Raw genomic sequence first — 24928 nt, 5'->3', positions numbered from 1 at the left:
GAGAACCCAGGACCAGAAATTATACATGTAAGCAATGAATGTAAAACATTTTTTAAAATCTAATTTCCATCTGTTGAGTAAAAGCCCAAACTTTTTTTTTTTTTTACTTTCTGGACCTGGATGACCAATCTCTGCCAGTCGACTCCGCCCCTTAGGCACAGATGATTAGATAGCAGAGGTGGCAAAACCAGGTCCAGAAAGTGAAAACCTTGCCCACATCGCTTTTATTCAGCCGGCAGGTAAACAGGAGCTTAATCAAGTCACACCAAAATCCTGTTGCGCCACAACTTAGACCTGCTTTTAGCTTGTCGTTCTGTGAGGATTTTCTCATTTTATGTGGCTTGTACCTCACATGTAAAGGATTCTGCATGTAGGCCGTTGGTTGTCGGATACAAAAAGAGCTTTTCGTCAATCTTTTAGCAGGAAATGATAAAAACGTATGTAGCAACTAGGGGTGTCAGGCGATGAATTTTTGTAATCGTAATTAATCACATGACTTCAATAGTTAACTCAATATTAATCACAAATTTTATCTGATGTAAATCTACAATCTAAAAAGAGGAAAAAAATGTTTAACTAATAGAAATATGGCTGCATCTTTTATGCAGTAATTTCATAAGAATTCCTAAAATTGAGTTAAAATGGAAAAAGATGTATTGTATGGTAGAAAATGAGTGTGATATTGATTTGTGTTCAGGTAATTTTTCTGCCACTAGATGGCATAACTGCATTTTTCTTTTCATATTAAGACCTATCTCATCTTGAACATGAAGAAACTTGTGAAATTCTGCACATTTTTCAAATTGTAAAGTACAACTTGATCCCAGTCTCCACAAATATATGCATTATTATTACATTTATTACTGCTAAATTTTGACGTGTACGTGTCTGCCGCGTCATTAATCGCGCGTTTAAAAAAAGAAAAGAAAGTTACTTTAAATCAACTCCGAATTAAGCCACAAATTTTGACACCCCTAGTAACAACGTGCTAGTGTGTGGCTAAAACATTTGTACCCCTGCCGCAGGTGGTGAGCACATCCAGAGCCATACAGTAAGCCCGTGCGGCCATGCTGAACTCCTCCCTCTGGAAATGGAAGTTCCCGCGCTCCCGCTTCTGGTTGCCGATGCGGATGCGATCGGATACGGGCAAATTCAGCGGATCTGGTTTGTCCCCGACGTCCAGCAGCTGCAGCTGGTAGAGCAGAGGAGACCGGGCGGGAATGTCGGGCTCTCTGCAAAGCACACATACATCCAAATCAATACGGCAACAGAAGGGCTGGCGTTTAACCGCAGAGGTAACTCGGGTCAAGGCAGATGATTTCAAACCAATCAATAAGCCAGTCTGCGTGGATCAATCGATGCGCTAAGCTAGTTAACTTCCTCAATGACACGCTTGCTCGGGCGTGACGCTCAACGTTGGCGCAGTTGCTCCAAGCCCGATTGTTATGAAAGCAATATTGCACCGTAAATGTTTCTTGAGCCAACACATTGACACATTCAAAAAGCATTTTGGAGCTCGGAAGCTTTCGTAGGGAGTTCACCTTTTTAAATGTGATCTTGTAGGGGTGGGAATCTTTGACTGTCTCACGATTCGATTCGGATTTTGGGGTCTGTGATTTTCGATTCTGAACGATTTTCGATTCCAAATGATTTGATTGATTTCTGCTTCAATTTATACATGTGCAAAGAATCGCCATGATCTACTCCAGTCGGACTCGCTAATGCTAATTAGCGCGGTACTCGCGGCACTTTTATCACTCAAAAGAGCCGATATTCACACAAAACGCTTCAGGAATGTTTACAGACAAGCATCTTAACTTTACTCACCGGCATACGCTGCAAAAAAAAAACAACTTTATTGGCATAACTTGATTGTGACTTTTCCCTTCTACTCTCTAATGTAGCTACAACTTAACAATGTATCAGAAGACGTGGAACCACACTGCCCCTAAGTGGCCAAATGATGTACAATATGAACAGCGCTCCCAATAAAGGCGCACACAAACAAGGGCAAGAGGGTATAAAATATGTCATAATCGACACAACACGCTGCGATTCGACACTTCATCCTTAGCTTCTATTCTACTCAAATCCAAATCGATGCAACGCCACCATTTACAGAGATCTGTTAACCGTATAAATACGTTCTATTTGAAATATTATAATAATGTAATATAATAATATAAGACATATACGTATTTTGTTTATTAATAATAGAGCATACAGAAGGCTTTGATGCAGCCTCTGAACTGAAGAGAATACTTAAAGCAATGGTAGTTATTACCAAAAACGGCCAGCAGGTGACAGCAGAGTATAAGAGCTCAACCAGGGCTATGTTGCAAACAAGCTGATTTCCCCACTGTTTTAAAGCGATTGGTGAAAAATGATGAAACTTCGCTATGTTCTAATGCTAATTGCTGCAAAATGGAAACAGACACAAATATGACTCTAATCTTTTTTTTGGTAGTTTCCATGTTTTGACAGCAATGGAACACAATATTCTGTGGGCCTTGCAAAATCATTCAAAATCCAGTAAAACAGCCGGGAGCGAAGGGGGTTGCTTCAGTGAAAATGGCTGGGAGTGAATGATTTAATAGTGGCCACACTAAATATCAACATTTTGGTCAGTTTCCTGTAGGGGTGCACTCACTTTTGTTGCCAGAGTTTTCACTAATAATGGCTGTATTTGGAGTTATTTTAGGGAGCAATAAATGTACACCGTTATAAAAGCTGTACGCTGACGTCAGTTCTTCAGTGTCGTCCCATGAAAAATTGGAATTAAATAACTGTAGAAATTTGAGGGGTGCACTCACTTTTGTGAGACACTGTACATCAGTGGCAGTATATGATTGGATTCCAATTTAATGTACAGCATTCCGATTATTTGTGTGTAAAACAAAAGCCACATAGAAAAAAGTACTGAAACGATTGGTTAATGTCAAGGATGTGCTTGATTGAATCAAACGTGTTCTAAGCAGCTCGCACCTTTCCCACCTGAATGATGATACTTGCAAGTGTGTGCTTTAAAATATGCGAATGGACAGGGCGTGACGGGAACTTGTTTGTCTCTCTTATTTGCTCATGATTTGTGCCTCGGAGAAACGTTTATTTAATTCAATAGATTCATTTAAAAAGCAAAAATTATACTGACTCCTTCAACTCATAGTAAACTCAAAAATAGTAACTCACATAAGAAACGATGTAAATATAAAATGTACATTTTTGGGCTGCATGAATAGCAAGTTAGGAGTGCTTGTGCATGACTCCTGAGGCACTCCACTTGATCAATGACATCACACGTGGATCACCTATTAATTTTATAGTCATTGTAACGCTCTGCTAACCATACTATCTATCTATCTAGCTGAGCTAGCTAGCTAGCTTAGTTAGCTAGCTAGCTAGCTAGCTATCCAGCCATGTAATCTACCTATCTATATGGCGTGGAACTGCGCGCATGTAACATTGCAGGAGCAAAATCAATGGCTGTTGTGCTCGCACCACAAAACGTGAAACGCTGAAAACACTGTGCTACAAATGGAACAAATTAAACACTTGAGTTAGCAAAGACACACTCAGTTTCCAAGTCAGTTGTGTTTTATTGCGTGATGGTGGTGTGACGCGGTCGTTTAGTGAATGTAAACACACCTGCCCCCCCACCCCACCCCACCCCACCCCACCCTCACCCCCCCGCGGGAGTCTTATGCAAATCAAAGTGAGTGGCTTTTCTCCCTGTTGTGTTGACGGTAAGCGATGTTTGCACTTAAGACCGACCGGATTCAAGTGCTGGCAGACGTCCTCGCTTCGATGTATGATAGTCGTCTGAGTCAGCCATGCGGACCCCTCGTGGCTCTTGGTGAAAGGGGAAAAAGCCCCTCAGAGGAAATCAGTGGCTACGCTGACGTCAGGCTCGCCCACTCCAAAGGCCAGGGATGTCGGTTGCCGTGGTTACAACCTGGATGTCACGCTAATAGACCGCCATAAATGCGGCACAAAAAAAAAAAAGAAGATTGTATGATAATGGAAAGACAGGTCAGGAATTTAGGACGGCCATATTTGTGGAAGTCTGACATTTCACGTGAAGGCCTTTGACAAGATAACAGTAGGAAAATAGCAACGACAAATCAAATCATTACTTTGGAGTTGAGCCAACGTTTGCATTAATGAATTGAGTTACACTTGCAATTATCATGATATGCTTTATAATATAAGAATTTTCTAAATGCCATCCATTCATTCACCCTAATTTGGCTATTCGTCGTAAAATAAAAATGTTGTTCCCATGAACGATGTCGTATAACTAGTGTAATATTTTCTGGCGACGTGTCCTACCATTTTATCAATGACGGTGTATTAAATTGGCCATTTTTTTGAAGATATGAAGTTTAGTGATTGAACATGATATTGGGGTGGTGCTGGTGCGCAACGGCATATCATTGCAATATAAGATCTAATACTAGCGATACACCGATAATCGGCCTGACCGATTATCGGCGCAGATGTTGGCCATTTTGACGAATATCGTATCTGTTTTTTTTTATTATAAATAATCTGAGCAATAAAAGGTCAATCTTAGAGAACTATTTATTTAAATCTTCATTTAACTTTATAAAAGATGCTTTTGACCCTGGGAATCTTCTGAACCTTCTGTTTTTGTTCGACATTAAGACAAATAAATGTGAAAGTTTAAGATTTTAGATATATTTTACATTTTGGGAAACATTTTTTTTGCTGTAGGAAAACTATAGAGAGCTAAAGTATTTACTTATTTAGATTCCCATTTAACTTTTTAAGACGTACTGATAACTTTGGGAGCTCCCTGAACATTTTGTTAGAAATTTCAAATGAATGAATATTGTCTAAGATTTAAAAAGAAGTCTGAAAAATGGTTCAATAAACATGTTTCAAGACATTACAACAAGTTCAAGATTGGGATTTGTATTTTAAAAAAATGTTGACGCCAATATTCCCCCCCTTTTTACGAAAAATGAATATCGGCTTCAAATATCGGTTATCGGCCTCCTTGACTACTTCTAATCGGGTATAGGTCCTGAAAAAAACGTATCTGTCTATCTCTATATAATACCAGCCTGTATGGTAAGAAGTGATTTGCGAGGATTCCGCCCAACCATGATGGAAAAGTGAAATATTTCTTGATTCAAATTTTTTTCATAATTTGGTCTATTATATCTTACAGCCAAAACACCAAATTTCACCATCTTGAGAAATTTTGAATACGAATTAAAAAGCAAAGTTGTTCTTCGTTTTGAAAAGAGCTGGGATTTGACCTTCTTCCCGAACCTATTATTTGAGTTTGACTCAAAGTCTTCCACATGATCGTAAACCTGTAGATGAGCTAATGATAGCATAAAATCTTCTGCAGTCAGAGCCCGTTTAAGAAAGCGCGACCTAAATAGAAACGCAAGATTGACTGTTGACTGAGGAAATGACATCCCAGGCAATATAAAATCCCAGCTGGACACTTTTAAGTTCCCAAAAAAGGGACGTCTTGTTCCTCTCCTTCGCCGGGATGTTGACGTCGGCGCGTGTGTTTATGTGTGCGTTGTGTCTGTTTTGACTCTCGGCCGGACGTGCAGCACCACCACGTTGGTGTAAAGGAGCTTAGCTGTAATCCTGCCCTTGGTGAGACGTCACAGCTGTTTTTCCTTGCATGCTGCCTGCCACACTGACCAATTTTCCGGAAAAACAGCCTCCCGTTGGAGTGAAGCAAACGAGGGCCGTTCAGCTGCTTCCTCGACGTGCGCTTTCCTCTGCTGTTTGTTTTGCGTTTTCTCCTTCAGTACGCAGCCGTGGGAGGGGGGGGGGAGGTCCTGAGCTTCTCAAAAGTCGCCATATAATCTGCAGCAGATTTCCTCATCCTGTTAAATAAATCCAATTTTGGCAATCTGCGGCTACCTGCAGAGCAAATGGCGGCCTGTCAACGGCACTAATGTGGCCTTTCCAGGGAGACGAACTGACAGGAAATGGATGATCATTTCTCTCAAGTGATTAAATCCCACCTTGCCGGTCAAGTTTCCATTTTATTCATTTGTCATTTAACTACAATTAAAAAAAATAATAATTTTCACATAATTTATCTTTCAGTTTCCTTTATAAGCATTTAGCTATTAGCATTCAGCTTCCAGCATTCCCGCGCAATTTCTGCAGAAATCTATCTTGCCTTTAAATTGTAGCGAAATCGTGAGAGTGCAAGCGTAAAATTATGGTCAGTCAAGAAACTGTAAGTGTCACGCTTTCATTTCATTTGAGGCCACAAATAAATCATTTGTGGTCATGGAGCAGGGTTGTGCTATAAATCAAGTTCATTCGATTAATCGTCATTTTAAAAATGTAATCGTTGAACATGAGCTACATCGTCATTAAGTTTTGTTTGATCCAAATGTTATTGTGAGTTGTAATTTTGCACGAGTGGCAGAATGCTGAATGAATTAAGACGCGTTTACAATAATTACTTAGCTACTTAATTGTGGCATTTAATTTAAGCAAGCTATGCATAAGATATGAATGTTAAGTTTACACAAAAACTTATGTAAATTCTTAGTAAAGCAATAATCTTATTAAATAAATATGAACGAGAGAAAGTTTGAACATTATGCCATTGTCATAAATGTCAGAAATCATATTGTAGACCAAGTACACTTGTGACTGAGACTAGCTGTCACAATTTTATTTATTTTATTTTTTTTAATTTTGCTGCTGTTGTTTATGTTGTTGTTGTTTTTAATTAGTTTACCTTGTAAACGGGGCAGATACAATAATTACATTCAACAATGAAGAATATTTTATATTTTTTTCTTTTACAAATGAATGAAATAAATGATTGGAATGAAAAATGAAATGAAAATCGGTATACATTGTTGTTGTCTGAACATTTTGCACAGGATTATTTTTGAAAATTTTTTACTTTAAATAAATACTTTTTGGGGGGTTATTCCTTTGATGCAATTTATAATCGTCCAGAGTGACTAAATGGTATTTTTTGGCCATATTGCCCAGCCCGATCTTGAAATAGCATAACGTGCGTACAAAAGTTTAAAGTGCGGAGTACTTGTGTATGACTCCTGAGGCACTCCACTAACTGTGCTACTATATTCACTTACTCACAATATACGTACCAGAATCATACTTATTTTTGATCAATTGAATCCATTTTTGACATTGGTGATGGTTTTCAATGTAAACAACAGATGGCCATGTTTAAGATTATTTGGGCCTTGGTGGAGGTCGCACAATCTAGTGTGTTTATTGTCATTATATTTCATTAAATGCCACACAGCAAATCCAACACCTGAGATTTGAACCCTGATATTTAGTACTACGAGGCAGATATTCTATCCACTAACCCACCATGCAGCCCATATAAATCATATTAAAGATTATGGTTACTGCGTGTTTAGCTGCGGGTGGGGCATTAAATATCACTCTGGTGACAGTTTGCAATGTTATTTATTTATGATGGCAAATGTATGACAGGGAACTACAGTAAATGTCACAAAAAGATACGCATCAAATTAATTTCCTTTTCAAGTCGCTGCCGACATTCCTGCCGTGCGTGGAAGCCAGATGACTTCCACGGAGAAAATGTCACCATCAACTGATTAGTATCGTCTTGCAAAGTGGTGACCGCACGGCGAACCGGCGGAGGCAAAGCGGAGGCCAGCGCATGCCGCTACGGGCTGTCAGAAGTGACGTCACTTTGACGTGTGTGCTAAAGCTGTGCGGTAAAAATCTCTCTCACGCATTCACTGCTTGAACCAAACGGTCATACGTGGGCTGGATACTCTTTGTGGGCGTGAATGTGGTCTGCCACGGTTTTGTTGTGACGTACTTGTGGGTGAGGGACGGGCACGGACATTATACTCTCACACGCACTACTGAAACATTGATGTGTACTCTTACTTGAATTGCTCTCAAACCACGACTGAAATACTTTCATATACACTTTTAAAATGATCTCACACACTACCAAAACTCTCATGCAAAATACTGAAATGCTTTCTCACACACTACTGAAACACTCTTGTGTGCATTACTTAAATGCTCTCAGACAAAGAATGAAAGACTTTCACATATACTTTTAAAATGATCTCACACACTACTGAAGTGCTTTTACATATATTACTGAAACACTCTTGTGTACATTACTGAAATGCTCTGTCACGATTGAACCACTTTTAAACTGATCTCACTCATCTATGGAGAAACTCTCATAATAACTACTGAAATCTGCACACTACAGAAATGTGTACATACACACTCCTGAAACACTCTCACAGTACTGATTTTTTCCCCCCTCACACAAACTAAAATAACTAAAACACTCACACGTGCAACTGAAAAGCCTTTCATGTATCATCATCAAATATTTTCATATATTGAAATGCGCTCATATTCCCAAATGTGCTAATAAGCGTCAACAAAAACTCATTTCAGTTGAGTGTATGTGAGTACTTTTCAGTAGTGTGTGAGTGTTGTCAGAGTGAGAACGTTGTGCACGTGAGAGCATTTCAGTTGTGTAAGAGTGTTTCATTTGTTGACGTGAGAAGTAGTTGTGAATTCTGTCCCTGGCGGCTTCTCATACTCGCATGTGCCTCCAATCACCAAAACAATCAGCGTGTCAGAAACTTTCACTGCGAGCTCCATTTTCAAGCTGTTTTTCATCAGCTGTCCGTTTGTTGCGTTAACGGCCCGTCCAGGAGGAATAGGAGCGTGTGCCGTAATTTGGATCACCCTGATCCGACTTCCTTCCTGCGTCTCGTAGCCTGTCAATCAACAGCAGCACTCTGAACTCAAGTCTTTTTATGTAGGCCAGAACCGATTTAATGGCATTTCCATTCATTTCAATGCGGAAACTTGATTTGAGTGTTTTGAGTTCCAAGTGTGGAATGAATTCAACTTGTATCTTAAGGCACCGCTGAAATATTCTTTATTTGTCCTTTCTCTTTCCAACACTCACAAAATTCAGGACGTGTGCTGGCACGTGTGCACGTGCGTGCGTGCGCGCGCGACGAAGTAGTGACGTCTCAGCACGATGAGTCACACTCCAACGTCCCCGGTGACGCTGTTTCCCGTCCTCCAAGCAACACCTGGTTGGTCACCTCACACATCTTCTGTGCAGACCGTGTACACACTTGTGAATTCTCACACACACGCGCACTATATTATTGTCTACCTTACCAAGACGAGACGTGATGTATTGGATGGTCCATTTTTCAGTCATATATTTAGGCCACAAAACACCAAGACGAAATATGTTTGATGTTTCTTTTTACATGAGAAATGTAGTGATAGACCGGTATGTTTTTTTTCAATATGTTTTTTTATAAGTAGTCAAGGAGACCGGTAACCGTTTTTTCAAACCAATATTCATTTGCAGTAAAAGAGAAAATATTAGCATCAAAAAAAATTGTTTTTTTCTTTTTTTCTTTAAATTTGACACATGAAGAATCGCCAACTTTGTTTAAAAATTATAACAAAAATTGCTTCTAGGGTCATGAGCATGTGTTAAGATAAATTAAAAACTAAGCAAGTAAATTGTTCCCTTAAGTTTTCTATTGTAAATAAAGTTTTCCAACATTTTAACATCATTTCTTAAATTAAATTTTTGTTTTATTTAAAAAAAAAAAGTGTAGGGAGTTCCCAGTGTCAGCCCCATTTAAAAAAAAAATAAATAAAATTATGTGAGAATTACAAAGTTTTAATTGTAGTTGAAAGATAAATGAATCAAAAGCAAACTTGAACTGCAATCCGGTGAAGCCTCGTCTCCGGTTTTCTAGAGTTACAAATGAGGACGATGCACAATGATTCACAGGTTGCCGGGCAACTCTACGTCTCTCATCGCTAGTCTGCCGTTATGCTCCAATCATCACTCACTTTGACGTGATGTCCATTCAGAAATCGGGCAGCATGGTGGAATACTGGTTGGCGTGTCTGGCTCACAGTTCAGGTTTCGTATCCGGGCAAACAAACAAGCTAATTGGCAAATAGCAGACGTCCACGTTAAGTGTTGATTTGAGTTAAAGCGATTCGTGACCCGTGTCCAGCAACTTTTAAGACGAGCCATTGTACAATAATTTAAGAGCAGCCCGCGCATGAACCTTCAAAGTCCAAGGACTCGTTTAAGAGAAAAGGCACATAAAACCGACTACAATGAAAAGTTTCAAAGGGGGAAAATAAATGAGTGCTGCCTGCATATGCGTCCAAAATATGCTAAGACAAACAGAAAGTTGCTGCGGTCGCGCACGACAAAGCCAAGTCAGCCCAATGGCGAGTTGCCTACGCTAAAAATATGCTCTTCAAATAAATGTTCTGGTCCCACTAAATACCCCACGGCCGTGAAATGGAGAATTCCCTGTAACTGAAAGCAGTTCAGTGTTACAAGCAAAGCACTGTCGATGGCGGAGAAAAAGCAGCTCGCTGTGGGTTGAAGGGCAACAGCCAGAGGGATTAGACGAGGGACACGCTCGGTGAAAAAAAACAGCAAACCCACAAAAGTCATTTTGCCCAAGTGGGCGGGAGTCAAAGAGAGGAAGTTCCACACAGAGTGGACATCATCATCATCAGTCATCGCAATGGACTGGCTTTGCTATGAAGGCAGGGTACGTTGGCGGGAAAATACAAATGTAGCGTAAAAGTAAGAGCTTTATGTGAAAGACCAAGAATTTAAGGAGGAGTCAAGACCAAGACCAAGGATATGTGCGACCAAGTGAAGATCAAGACTGAGGATTTGAGACCATGTCAATAGTAACACTTTGAGGGGTTGTGGACAAATCAAAACCAAGATTTTGAGGGGTTAAGACTGAATTAAGACCAAGACCAACAATATGTGAGACCAAGTGAAGATCAAGACCAAGGATTTGAGACGGCATCAAGAGTAAAACTTTGAGGGGTTGTGGACAAGTCAAGACCAAGATTTTAAGGGGATAAGACCGAATTAAGACCAAGACCAACAATATATGAGACCAAGTGAAGATCAAGACCAAGGATTTGAGACTGCGTCAAGAGTCAAACTTTGAGGGGTTGTGGACAAGTCAAGACCAAGATTTGAAGGGGATAAGACCGAATTAAGACCAAGACCAACGATATATGAGACCAAGTGAAGCTCAAGACTGAGGATTTGAGACCATGTCAATAGTAACACTTTGAGGGGTTGTGGACAAATCAAAACCAAGATTTTGAGGGGTTAAGACCGAATTAAGACCAATACCAACGATATGTGAGACCAAGTGAAGATCAAGACCGAGGATTTGAGACTGCGTCAAGAGTAAAACTTGGGGGGTTGTGGACAAGTCAAGACCAAGATTTGAAGGGGATAAGACTGAATTAAGACCAAGACCAACAATATATGAGACCAAGTGAAGCTCAAGACTGAGGATTTGAGACCATGTCAATAGTAACACTTTGAGGGGTTGTGGACAAATCAAAACCAAGATTTTGAGGGGTTAAGACCGAATTAAGACCAAGACCAACAATATGTGAGACCAAGTGAAGATCAAGACCGAGGATTTGAGACTGCGTCAAGAGTAAAACTTGGGGGGTTGTAGACAAGTCAAGACCAAGATTTTAAGGGGATAAGACCGAATTAAGACCAATACCAACGATATGTGAGACCAAGTGAAGATCAAGACTGATGATTTGAGACCATGTCAATAGTAAAACTTTGAGGGGTTGTGGACAAGTCAAGACCAAGATTTGAAGGGTATAAGACCGAATTAAGACCAAGACCAACGATATATGAGACCAAGTGAAGCTCAAGACTGAGGATTTGAGACCATGTCAATAGTAACACTTTGAGGGGTTGTGGACAAATCAAAACCAAGATTTTGAGGGGTTAAGACCGAATTAAGACCAATACCAACGATATGTGAGACCAAGTGAAGATCAAGACCGAGGATTTGAGACTGCGTCAAGAGTAAAACTTGGGGGGTTGTGGACAAGTCAAGACCAAGATTTGAAGGGGATAAGACTGAATTAAGACCAAGACCAACAATATATGAGACCAAGTGAAGCTCAAGACTGAGGATTTGAGACCATGTCAATAGTAACACTTTGAGGGGTTGTGGACAAATCAAAACCAAGATTTTGAGGGGTTAAGACCGAATTAAGACCAAGACCAACAATATGTGAGACCAAGTGAAGATCAAGACCGAGGATTTGAGACTGCGTCAAGAGTAAAACTTGGGGGGTTGTAGACAAGTCAAGACCAAGATTTTAAGGGGATAAGACCGAATTAAGACCAATACCAACGATATGTGAGACCAAGTGAAGATCAAGACTGATGATTTGAGACCATGTCAATAGTAAAACTTTGAGGGGTTGTGGACAAGTCAAGACCAAGATTTTAAGGGGATAAGACCGAATTAAGACCAAGACCAACAATATATGAGACCAAGTGAAGCTCAAGACTGAGGATTTGAGACTGCGTCAAGAGTCAAACTTTGAGGGGCTGTGGACAAATCAAGACCATGACCTTTAGGGGTTAAGACTGAGTCAAGACCAAGGATATATGAAACCAAGTGAAGCTCAAGATTTGAGGCTGCGTCAAGAGTAAGACTTTGAGGGGTTGAGGCAAAGTCCAAACTAAAGAGAGGCGGTCACACAAGTACACCAATTATTGGCTGCAAGGCGGTGGTGTCCAAGTGGCCACGTCACAGTGGCGAGCTCTGATCACCAACTTCAAATCATCCGCTCATGGAGGTCTGCTCACAGTTCCTTAAATGTATGTTGCACTTTTTCGATCTCATACGTGGACTCCTGTGAGTCCGTTTCTGAGACCAAAAGCTATTTGGCCGCGTTCACCTCTAAAGCGGTGCAAACTGCCCATTTCTAACTTTATACGTCTGCAAAACCATCAAGAGGAAGGAAAGTCCACCTGTGTGCACACCACAGACCATAAGACGAAGGAATTGAGACCAAGTCAAGAGGACAAGCCACCGCACCCATCCTGGAAGTCGATGCTGGTTGACATCTTTCGGACATTTTTCTTCGAAGAACAGAAGCCTGTAAAAGCTCTGCGGCGAATGAGTTAACGTGTCTGTCGGCAATGAAAAGCAGAACCGCCAGTTCTTGCCTGTGTCAGATTACATACGGCGATAAAAGCAGATTGTTTTTCAAGATGGGGACGGGACGGACAAAAAACCGTAAATCAGTGACACGTGACATTTGAAGAGCAGAGATGAGGACTACCACCAAAGTGGATCACGGACATGAGTTGCTCTCTTGATCCAAGAAGTCCCAACGAGGACCCTGGGCCATCATGCGATTTGCTTGCACTGAGATTGCACGTTTTTTGCCTTGTCACGCTTTTCCCTGCGTGCTGATCCACTTGCAAAAATGCGAGCGTTACCTTTCGCAGTCGCAATCCTCCCTGCTGGCGGGTGCGTCTGCGAGGCCGCGGGAAGGCCTCTTCTGTACTTGCCGACATCTTCAGGAGTGTCAACAATGATTCACTTTGAGCACATTTCCAAGCGCGTTCACCCGTCACTTCAGGCGGTCTATTTGTTCTGGCCAAACACGGGACATTTCAGCTTAAACAGATCCTGCCACCAGATGCCAATTTCCATCTTTTAGTCAACCCTTGACTTCACAACGCGTCTTGCCGTTTTGAAATCTTGGCCAGGCTTTAAAATGACAGTCAACACTGTGGCATGAGAAGAGGGGATTTAGTGCAGCAGGTGGCGCCGTTTGAGGGTGCAAAAACAATTTTGCAGTTCGAGACAATTTTGACGAAAGATGACAGTTCTTGCAAAACCATCTGAAAATGCTATAAAGTGCATTCCAGGCAAGTAGTGACGATGGCTGTTAGAAGCTTGCATTTTTTATTGTCTCACGATTCGATTTGATTCTTATTTGGAGGTGTGCGATTTTCGATTCTAAATGATTTTTGATTCAAAATGATTTGGTTGACAACGATTTCTGCTTCAACCTATAGATGTGCAAAGAATCATCATTTCTACTCCAGTCTGGTTTGCAAAACAGAATGACAAATGTGTGTATATATATATATATATATATATATATATATATATATATATATATATATATATATATATATATATACATAAGTTTTGAATTGTAAGGAAAGTGCATTTATTCCTGCCTCAGCTCAAAGCTAACACACAATGGAAAGCGCCATTGACTAGCTAACGCTAATTAGCACGCCACGCATGGCACTTTTCTCACTCAAAATAACGGCTATTCATACAAAAACGCTTCAGGAATGTATACAGAGAAGCACGTTAATCTCTGACTGTCTCATGATTTGATTCTTTTTATTTTTATTTTTTACATTGATTAAGTTTTGAATTGTAAGGAAAGTGCATTTATTCCTGGGCTCATAGGACATGCTCAGTCTACCTCACTCTAGCTCAAGGCTAACGCACAATGGAAAGCGCCATTGACTCACTAACGCTAATTAGCGCGCTACTAGATGTGCAAAGAATCATCATTTCTACTCCAGTCTGGTTTGCAAAACAGAATGACAAATGGATATATATATATATATATATATATATATATATATATATATATATATATATAAGTTTTGAATTGTAAGGAAAGTGCATTTATTCCTGCCTCAGCTCAAAGCTAACACACAATGGAAAGCGCCATTGACTGGCTAACGCTAATTAGCACGCCACTCATGGCACTTTTCTCACTCAAAAGAACGGCTATTTATACAAAAAAACGCTTCAGGAATGTATACAGAGAAGCACCTTAACATTACTCATCGGCATATGCTCTTCCTACGCTGCAAAAAAACAACTTTTATTGGCATAATTTGATCGTGACTTTTTTCTTCTACTTTCTAATGTGGCCAGAACTTAATGTATCAGAACGCGTGGAACCACACTGCCCCTAAGTGGCCAAATCGGGTACAACATGAACAGCGCTCCCAATAAAGGCACACACAAACAAAGGGCAAGATAGTATAAAATAATTTAAATAAAATTGATTTTGGGACATTTTCTATCGATTCTGAATCGTAGTAAATGAGAATCCCGATTCTTGTGAGAATGGACTTTTTTGCCACACCCCTATGGCTGTGTTCTGCCGTTATTTTGAAGTTGTGCCGGTGTCAGTTGAGTGTTTGACCATCCCAACAAATCAAGAAGTCGACATTTATGTCATCTGCAGACCCGCAATATAAGCTTAAAATGTCGAATCTTCCTTCACGTACGTGTGTTGAATTACTGACGTAGAGCTGCCGATCACTCATTTGGACCAAGACACCCAACGAGCCGTTCTCAAGTGAGTGTGCAGAATCGTAATCCTTCTGGCCAACTCGCACAGTGTATTTAACACACGTGCTGTTTCCACAAACTACCGCCTCCATTATTTACATGGCAACAGTCACGCTGTTGTTCACTTTCAGACCCGTTTCCAAATGTTTGCGTTGTAAAGTTCAAGCGTACTGTACAGTGTGGCAACCTTATCCAAACCATTTTGCTGACACTCATTCATTCCGGAATGTGTGAGTCATAAATCATATACTGTAAAGTCACATGCTGGGATGGCATTTTGCCAGATGCATCTCGTATGAACAAGTAACGCTCACATTCAGTCGCATACTGACCCTAACCCGCAACATAAAAAATGACAACTATTTGCAACAAACTTTGGTCATGACCCCAAAACAAACTACACTGCATACTTGGGTATGTTGAATACAACATTCATCATCACAGTAAATGTCTGACAGCGCTATGAAAATATGCTGAGCTGGCCTTTGTTGTACCAGATGAGCAGCTCTACTTTTTACCAAGGCTCCAGCAGTTGGCGTCCAGAACCGGCATTCGGACGGACACAGGTGGCAAATCCAGGTCCAGAAAGTAAAAACCATGCCACAGTTTGGCTTTAGCCCCTGATGCTAGCTAGCTAGCTAGCTCCCTAGCAAGTAAACCAGCACCATGGGAGCTAGCTAGGGAGCTAGCAAGTAAACCAGCACCATGGGAGCTAGCTAGGGAGCTAGCAAGTAAACCAGCACCATGGGAGCTAGCTAGCTCGCTAGCACCCGAGGCTAAAGCCAAACTGTGGCAGGGTTTTTACTTTCTGGACCTGGATTTGCCACCTCTGCATTCGGGTCACACAAAGGAGCTTCTTGCTACTCCTTGTTTATGTCGTCATTTGCTTAGTCTCTACAGTGTCTCTTGGGTTTGACTAAAGACTGTTTAGAGTGCGTGATGACCAACTTAGAAATTCTGGGTTAAGGTTTCAGCAGTTTTCACTAAAATGAACACATACACTCTAAAAACAAAAATTGCCCTATTTGACCCAAATTTGAGTCAAGGATTGGGTCTTTTAGTGTAAAACAACTCTTTTAAATTGGTCAGATCCTTTACTTGGGTCAAAAAATGGGTCATTTTGTATGAAACAACCCAGAAAGTTGGGTCAAATTGACCCCAAAAGTGAATTGTTCCATTTTTGATCCAAAATACTTTTGACCCAACTGTTTTTAGTGTGCTTTATGTTACGAGAGGGGTTCCCCAAGGTTTAACCTCGAGCCCCTTATTGTTGTGTCAATAAATACTACTACAGATGGACCGATATGTTTTTTTCAGGGCCGATACCTACCGATTATTAGTAGTCAAGGACGCCGATAACCGATATTTTGAGTAGATATTCATGTACACTCAAAGGGAAAATATTGGTGTCAAAAATTTAAAAAATACAAACTCCAGCACTTTTTTTTTAATTAAAGCATATGTTTATTGAACAATGTTTAGGGTTCATAAAATATTGGAGTTAAAAGAAAATCTTAGTCAATAGGCATTTTTGTTTCAAAAATCAAACAAAATGTTGAGGGATCTTCCAGTGGCAGTTGCATGTCTTCAAAAGTTAAATACAATTTTAAGTAAATAGCTCCCTATTGTTTGCTACAGTAAATAAAGTTTTGTGTATTACAATTTTACTTATCATAGTTTTAATTTCAAACAAAAACAAAAGGTGCAGAGTTCCCAGGGTCAGGCGCATCTATCAAAATTTCGATTTTTTATTTTTTTTTCTCTGAACACTTTAAATAGATCCATTATCGGCCGTATGATTCTCCAAAATGGATATTCTTCAAAATGCTGATTATCGACCCAGCCGATAATCTGTCTATCCCTATAAAATACAAATTTATTCCTAAATTCCTGAAACACTGATTTCAACAATATGTTACCATAAAAAGATGAAACCTTTATTAGTCACCAGCCACTTGTTGAGAAATGCTAAGCATGTGCAACACAATCCCCACAATCTGCTGACGTCATAGTTATTACCTTGCCACCATTGTCTGTCCGCGCCATTAATTAAACTATGACGCATCCCAGCGGTCTGACGAGCTGCACTTTAGCACATACTGTACCACAGCGCTCGTTCCAAGGCGTTCTCAGTTCCAAGGCGTTCTCAGCGTCAAACGACACCGACAACCCTCTGCTAGCACTTCGTCGCTAAGCCCGTGTTTTGACAAGTGGCCAATATGACATCGCTGTGCAGCATTTCACATCCAAAATGTCATTTATTTACGTAGCGCTACGACAATAGGCTTACAGTATATCTCGCAGATTTACTGGTGGAGGTCACTTTTTTTGGGGGGGGGGGCAAATTCAAACAAAAAATCTAAGACACCTTTTTCCACCAGGCTGTTCTGTCCTCAAGTACCCCACATTTTATGCTCATATTTATTCGTTTGTTTGTTTGTACTTCTTAAGTAATAAATGTAGGGCTGCCCGATTATGAAGAAAACATTAATCACATTTTTTTTTTTGGTAATTATTGAAATCACGATTAGAACGATCATTTATTTTTGGGTACAAAACAAGAAAATGTTTAAACGTAAAGATTATTCAGACAAATACAATTCTTTGAAACACTATAATTATGCAATTTCCTTTCGGATGAATTCAATGTTATTAAATTTGTTATTTTAAATTAAAAAAAATGTGCAAATGTATCAATTTAAACAACTCAAAATAGGGCTGGGCAGTAAATTAATTTTTTTCGATTAATTGTCTTTTTGAAAATTGAATCACTGAAAATGTGCTAAATCGTGATTATTTATTTTTGAATGAATCAAACCTTCAATGGGTGGGTTTCTTAAATTAAAATCGATTAAAATCGTAATCGTCCTGAATGGCTGGAAAAAAAGAGAGAGAAATTTTATTTTTAGGCCATATCACCCAACCCTAACTCAAAATTAGTATATTTTTTTTCTTTATGATTATGTTGATTTTGTAATTGTGGAGCGTAATGATTGAAATTGTAATTGAATAGCCCTAAGGAAAATGTGTCAATAAATTATGTTTATGAACAATTCTGACTAAACTCATAAAAGCCATTTTAATAAAATAAAAAGGCCAGCACCAATTGCTAGTGTGCTGTAAAAAAAATTAATATTGTTGAAAGTAATTTAGTTAAGTTGAGCTGACATGACTCCTTCTTGTGAGTGCCTTCAAGTCTGCCTTTGTATCATTCAGAGGTTTTGAAATCATGACTGGACGACATGTGGCGATCCTTTTTGTGTCTAGCATATCAAATACGCTTAAGCCTCCTCCTTGCCATAATAACCGCAGCCATTTAGCCGTATAGCTCTTTCATGACTAATGCATCCATGTGGATTTGTTCTGTTGTTGGTCGAAAGGTCAGATGACGGCGTATTTCATCACGGTGCGTCTTTCAAAGGCACACGCGTCACTGTATCTCATTGACGAGTGATCGCGACCCGGCCCGCTCGCTGCGATCAATCACAACATGTCAGACGTTTCCATTATCCTTGTGTTCACCTTTTTCCTCCTTCCCCAGAGGTCGCGACGACCTTGAACGCTTCTCGCACGCCGCTGTGCTGCGACCTGTTTTGATACGTCGCTCTGATAAAGAAGTGAGCAAAAAATGCTCCGTGTGACAGCGTTTGCAGCGGGCCCACTCTCAACAATTGAATCAATGCGAACAACACGGAGCAGAGAGAGAGAGACTAACCAGATTTTCTCCCATTGTCTCGCTGACGTTTTACGACGCAGACACGCCGAGGCTGTCAAATCAGCTTTGGAACGTACAGCCTGGGATTTAGTCCGCTTATTTATTTAATGCTTAGCTGTTGTCAATAGCTACAGACAAGCGAGAGCCAGAGCAGTCGACAGTTAAGTGAGGATCAAAGGCTGCATTGATTTAATGTAGCTACGTGGCTTACATGACTTGTTGGAATGAGTAGGTAGCTACTTGGCTAAAAGCTAGCTAGCTAGCTAGCTAGGTCGGTAGAAGACAATTGTCTCAAAGCTGTACGACATTCATTTGTAAAAGGCTGTGCGGAGTAGTTAGCTTGCTACGTATAACTTTGCTGAAAGGTAGCTAGCTAGCTAGCTAGCTAGGTCGGTAGAACAACTTATGACATCACTGAAAGATCATAACGATAACTAACGCTAATTAAAACTGCCACATTATTTTGCGAATGCCATGACATATCTTTTAGGCAAGACGAGGCAACTTTATTTATATAAAAACATTCCATACACAAGGTAACGCAATGCGCTTCACACAACCAAAAGCGCAACATCTGAAAGCATTAAAAGAACAACTGAAGAAAAAGTAGGTTCTTAAAATGACTAAAAGAATGTAAATTGACATTTAAGCACATTTACAACCAAAGGATTTAAAGACATTTAAAAGCAAACCTTTTTGAAATTAATAAACAACCTTAGAGTGAAATTGATTTCATTTTCGTTACGTTTCAAAAACGTATAAATAAGTTCTATTTTAAATGTTTTAAGTGTCCAAAATACGTATAATATGTTTTTGTTGTTTCAATAATCTGAATAGTTCCATCAAGAATATGACTATTATCATGTTAAAGCATTCATTCATTATCAGTCACTCAGGCTGGAGGTGGTGAGCAAATAAGGTGGAGGTGGCCGCCTCTGAATTTTGTACACAGGAAAAACACTGTTAGCTATATTCTGATGCGAATTGCTGCTAAACGGAAACAAGATAGGAAAATACTTTTTTTTCCCCGATGAAAGAAGACACTCTCATCTTTCTTTTGGTACGTTTCATGTTTTGTCAGCAATAGAACAGAATATTCTGTGGACCTTGCAAAATCCAGTCAAACAGCTGGGAGCGAAGGGGGTTGCTTCAGTGTAAATGGCTGTGAGTGAACGAATAGGGGGTGGGGCCACTTATTTTTTAAACTGGATCCAAAAGTATTTATAATTTACTAACCCAGCATTTCCTTGATGCATTCATTTTTTTATTCCATTGCATTATTTTTTTGTAATTGTATTTCTTTGTCAGCCAATATTTCCCAGCTGAAATAATAAAGATACAATTTCTGACCAAATCCTCACCAAATATACAAAAGGTCAATAACAATAAAAAGCCACCTAAACCATATGCTGTGTCTTGATTTGACTGCAGAGCACACAATTGTAATCGGGCACATGAAAACAATGATTAACTTGGACTTGGGAAAGTGTGAGTTAGCGCCACATCTTTGCCCCTCGACTTTTAAGGCTCCACAATGCAAACAGGACATCACACAACACACACAAAACCAGTAGCTCGCTCTGCTTCCAAAACAGCACCGAGTCGCGTACATCTGGACGTGATGTCGCCAGCAATTATCAGGAGTGTTGTGTAATGTTTACCCACAGCTTTGGATTTTTTTTTTTTCGGGGGTGTTTGCCTCGTGCGTACGCACTTGATGGCGCATGTGCTGCACAGGGAAGCGCATTTACCCCATTTATTAAATTTTCTGCTTTTATTCAGCTCCAACAACAACATGTTGGGTTTCATTTAACAGCATGTGCCTGGAGCCGGGGGGGAGGGGGGGCGGGGTTAGCGGTGGTCACACTTGCGGAACATAAATTGCAGATGGCGGAGTGTTTGAAAATGACCTAATTATGTTTACTTTGCGCTGATTCAAACACTGTGGCAGGGTTGATGATTTCACCTTCACGGGGAAACGCACGTCCACGACGACAACATTTCCACGTTCAGCTCTAACATTTCTCCTTCATAAGTGTTACCTATTGAATCATGGCAGGTTTTTACCGTCTTTGCCTAATCAGGTGAGGTTAACCGAAAGAAAACATGATATTAAAAACAAATGTTTTCATTCCTTCCATCATGTAGTTCTATAATCGGAATAAAAGGAATGAACTTATTTCTTGTAATTGTTTTCCCCCATACTACAACTTTTCTTGTAGTATTACAATTAGAATGTCATCGCTTTCTAAATGACTGCTCCATGTGTGTTAATGTAGCACTTTTTGGAAGAGTTTATGCTAATTTCCATTAGCCCGTTTATGGCTTTTCATGGTATATATATATGGTAGCAATAAGCTAACAGACTTTCGTTATCATGTGGCTTGATGGAACATTTTGGTCTTTGAATAGACAATGTTTAAGTCCCTTTTCTTTAATGTGACAATTTTACAGTCATTTTCAACTAGGAGTGCAAAATAAACGTGCAAACAAGCATACATGTCCTCTTATTTGGAGAACTGTGTGAGAAGAGTCTTTTTTTTTTTTCCCTCATCTCAACGCTCAACGTTGTCAGAGGTGGCAAATCCAGTTCCGCAAAATAAAAACCCTGCCACAGTTTGGCTTTAGCCCCTGATGCTAACTAACTAGCTCCCTAAAAGGTAAACAAGCACCATGGGAGCTAGCTAGCTAGCTTTTAGGGAGCTAGTTAGTTAGCATCAGGGGCTAAAGCCAAACTGTGGCAGGGTTTTTACTTTCTGGACCCGAACTTTAACTTTCTTGCTAGCTCCCTAGCAAGTAAATGAGCACCACGGGTGATAGCTAGCTAGCTCCCTAGCAGGTTAACGAGCACCACGGGTGCTAGCTAGCTAGCTAGCAGACAAAGGAGGCAAATCCAGGTCCAGAAAGTAAAAACCCTGTCACAGTTTGGCTTTAGCCCCAGGTGCTAGCTATCTAGCTAGCTCCCATGGTGCTCGTTTACCTTTTAGGGAGCTAGCTAGTTAGCATCAGGGGCTAAAAGCCAAACTGTGGCAGGGTTTTTACTTTCTGGACCCGAACTTTAACTTTCTTGCTAGCTCCCTAGCAAGTAACTGAGCACCACGGGTGATAGCTAGCTAGCTCCCTAGCAGGTTAACGAGCACCACGGGTGCTAGCTAGCTAGCTAGCAGACAAAGGAAGCAAATCCAGGTCCAGAAAGTAAAAACCCTGTCACAGTTTGGTTTTAGCCCCAGGTGCTAGCTAGCTAGCGAGCTCCCATGGTGCTCGTTTACCTTTTAGGGAGCTAGCTAGTTAGCATCAGGGGCTAAAGCCAAACTGTGGCAGGGTTTTTACTTTCTGGACCCGGATTTGCCACCTCTGATCGTTGTGATGTTGCACAGTAGTATCCCATATGTTCACAACGGGTGCAAAGAAGTCTTTTAAAAAGTTATTTATTACTGTGTGTCTCTACACGTATCCGCCATGATAAACTGGCGTTCACTGTAACAAACAACAACAAAAATCTCTGCCTCGCTTGATCTTTCTTTCTCGCTGGTAAATTAGGATTCCATGCCCTCTGCAGGTTTTTTTTACTGTCTCGCTCTAATCTTGTGAGGTTATCTAAAGCAAACGTGACATTCAAAATACAAATTTTCATCGGCGTCACACCAACCTCAGCGCGTGTTTATACTGGCCCTTTAATGGTGTGAAGGTTATAAAGCTAAAGCACGGGTCGTAACGAGAGTGGCGTCCTCCCATAGGTTGGGAGGTTACAAACATAGGCCGCCTCTCAATGGGACTCGGCGGAAGCCATCTGCTCCTGTTTATGGTTCATTAACCCCGCTGCCCTGGAAAAACAGGCCGCTCCCCACCTCGCTCCCCCCCGCCCCCACAGCAACAGGTAGAGCGGCTGGGGCCCGGGCCTCAGCCCGCCTTGGCCGTCCGTGTGCGCGTGAATAAAAACACGAGCGTGTCCAAGTGTGCCATCGCGACTCCTCCGCGTTTACCATCAACAGTCTTACCTGCCCACCGGCCCGTATGCGTACTGGGAATCAGCCAGCAGTAATGCGATCTCGCCCTTGTGCATGGACAGGACGCACTCCTCCAGCGCCTGCACATGTACACGTACAAACACACACACACACACACACACACACACACACACACACACACACACAGGCGCTACATTAGCGTGTTGCCAGACAGCAAGTGCACCGTAGTAGCTTGCAAATGCTTTCTCGGAATCAGCACAGATGGCAAAAGTACTCACAATCAACGATGCCGTTGAGATAAAAGTTTCATTTGTTCAGTGGTCACGCTTGTATCTCAAAGCGTCTGTCCTATATGTTCCAGCTTCCCAAAAAAACGACAGAAGTGTTGTTTTTTTTTTATAATGAGAAAAATGGCACTCTTTGATATTGTACTAGACTAAGTGCAATTTCTGCAGAAATGGCGTGGGAATGCTCAATGCTAAGACTTGAATGCATGTGCTTATGAAATCAATTGAAAGATAAATGATGTGAAAATGACACATTGAATGTTAAATGACAAATGAATAACAAGAAAACTTGATCTGCAATCTGTCTAAGTGGGATTTAATCATTTCAGAGAAATTATAATCCATTTCCTGCTATGATAGTCAGTTGGTATCCAACCATCGAATGTATTATATTATTAATATTATAATTGCTCTAAGCACTGAGTCAACTTGACTTGTTCAAATTCATGGCTAATGGCGTATTTATTTTTGAAAAGTGTCATTTGATGCTGAAAGATAACATGCATTTAATCCTATCAGTGACATAATAATCCATTTCTTGATATGATAGTCAGTTGGTATACATGTATATCACTTAGCATAATGGACATATATATATATATATATATATATATATATATTTGCAATGTACAGTCGAAGGTGGGATTTGAACCTGCGACCTCCTGGTTACCGGACTTTGCACTTTACTAAATGATGATGACTTGTATGTATGGAAGTGGGCGTGGCAAGCGGGACTTTGAAAAAGTTCGACGTCAGTCCCATTGAAAATTAATGGGGAAAAGTTTATATTATTTAACGTTAAATTGTGCGAATACTGTAAGTAATGTGGAATCAGACGATACATACCCCGGCAGGCGTGAATTTTTGAAGCAAGTTGAAATTTGAAGGTTGTAAACCGGAAGTATTGAAGCGTGGGAGTTGTTTTATCGCAAAAAAAAAGTGTGGAGAATAAAAATCACGACAAAATTGAACACTGCAGAATTTTTGTCGCACTTTTTGCTTTTATATGACTATTGTAAAATGATCCGTCTGCATTATTAGCTGACGGGTAGACAATGACAGGGTGGACATTTTTGGCTGGTTCGGAAGTCAATCAGCATCTGGTGGACCTTCACGTAGCAACATGTTTCAGTTTAACAAATACATTTCTGAAAGTTTTTTTCATATCAATTCATATTTCATATTTCATATACTCACTTGGTAACATACATAATATGATGAAAATTACAACCAATAAGTGTAAATATTTTCTCTGCAACTAGCCACTGTTTCAAGAAAATGCTGGTAGTTAGTAATGTAACTGAAAGCATTTGGGGCGTTACAAGGAAAAGCCACCCTATAATGACAGGGTGGACAGCAATTTAAAATTGAATATACATGATTAAAATGAGTGGTTTTATCAAATAACTTGTTGTGGACAATAAAATCTTGTAAAAAATATTTGGGGGATTCAATATAATTTACTCACTTATTCTACACCCTGTTGTTAGCGAAGCAGTGTGCGGAATGCCCATGGGGAAGAAAATCGTATACAATGAAGGAAACACTTTTATAAAAGACTTATCATGATCATACTGGTATACGTGCAAAGTTTCTATTAAGAACTCCCACTCGTATTATTCTGTATTTCAATGAGTGACTCTGATAAGATGATATTGTTGTCGGTGAGTAAACATTGCAACGCACTTGAAGTGAAAG

General features: G+C 40.2%; 2 protein-coding genes across 4 annotated transcripts in view; one reads left to right on the top strand and one right to left on the bottom strand.

Moving 5' to 3' along the window:
* Positions 1 to 24928, top strand: part of LOC144053280 (RNA polymerase II elongation factor ELL2) — an 83095-nt gene that overhangs the window by 6537 nt on the left and 51630 nt on the right. For all 3 annotated transcript variants that reach the window (XM_077567576.1, XR_013294374.1, XM_077567577.1), the window contains one exon: positions 8984 to 9107. The gene's annotated coding sequence lies outside the window, so the exon portion shown is untranslated. Of the gene's footprint in view, positions 1 to 8983; positions 9108 to 24928 lie in introns of those variants that run through there.
* The window catches only part of fkbp16 (FKBP prolyl isomerase 16), a 33039-nt gene that overhangs the window by 4766 nt on the left and 3345 nt on the right, over positions 1 to 24928 (bottom strand). The window contains exons 3-4 of the mRNA XM_077567578.1: positions 22974 to 23062; positions 1015 to 1232 (exon numbers count right to left, since the gene is read on the bottom strand). Of these exons, the coding sequence (XP_077423704.1) occupies positions 1015 to 1232; positions 22974 to 23062 (307 nt within the window). The remainder of the gene's footprint in view (positions 1 to 1014; positions 1233 to 22973; positions 23063 to 24928) is intronic.

Source organism: Vanacampus margaritifer, chromosome 6 (genome assembly GCF_051991255.1).
Source record: "Vanacampus margaritifer isolate UIUO_Vmar chromosome 6, RoL_Vmar_1.0, whole genome shotgun sequence".
Classification (NCBI taxonomy): domain Eukaryota; kingdom Metazoa; phylum Chordata; class Actinopteri; order Syngnathiformes; family Syngnathidae; genus Vanacampus; species Vanacampus margaritifer.
This window is presented reverse-complemented; position numbering and strand designations above follow the sequence as displayed.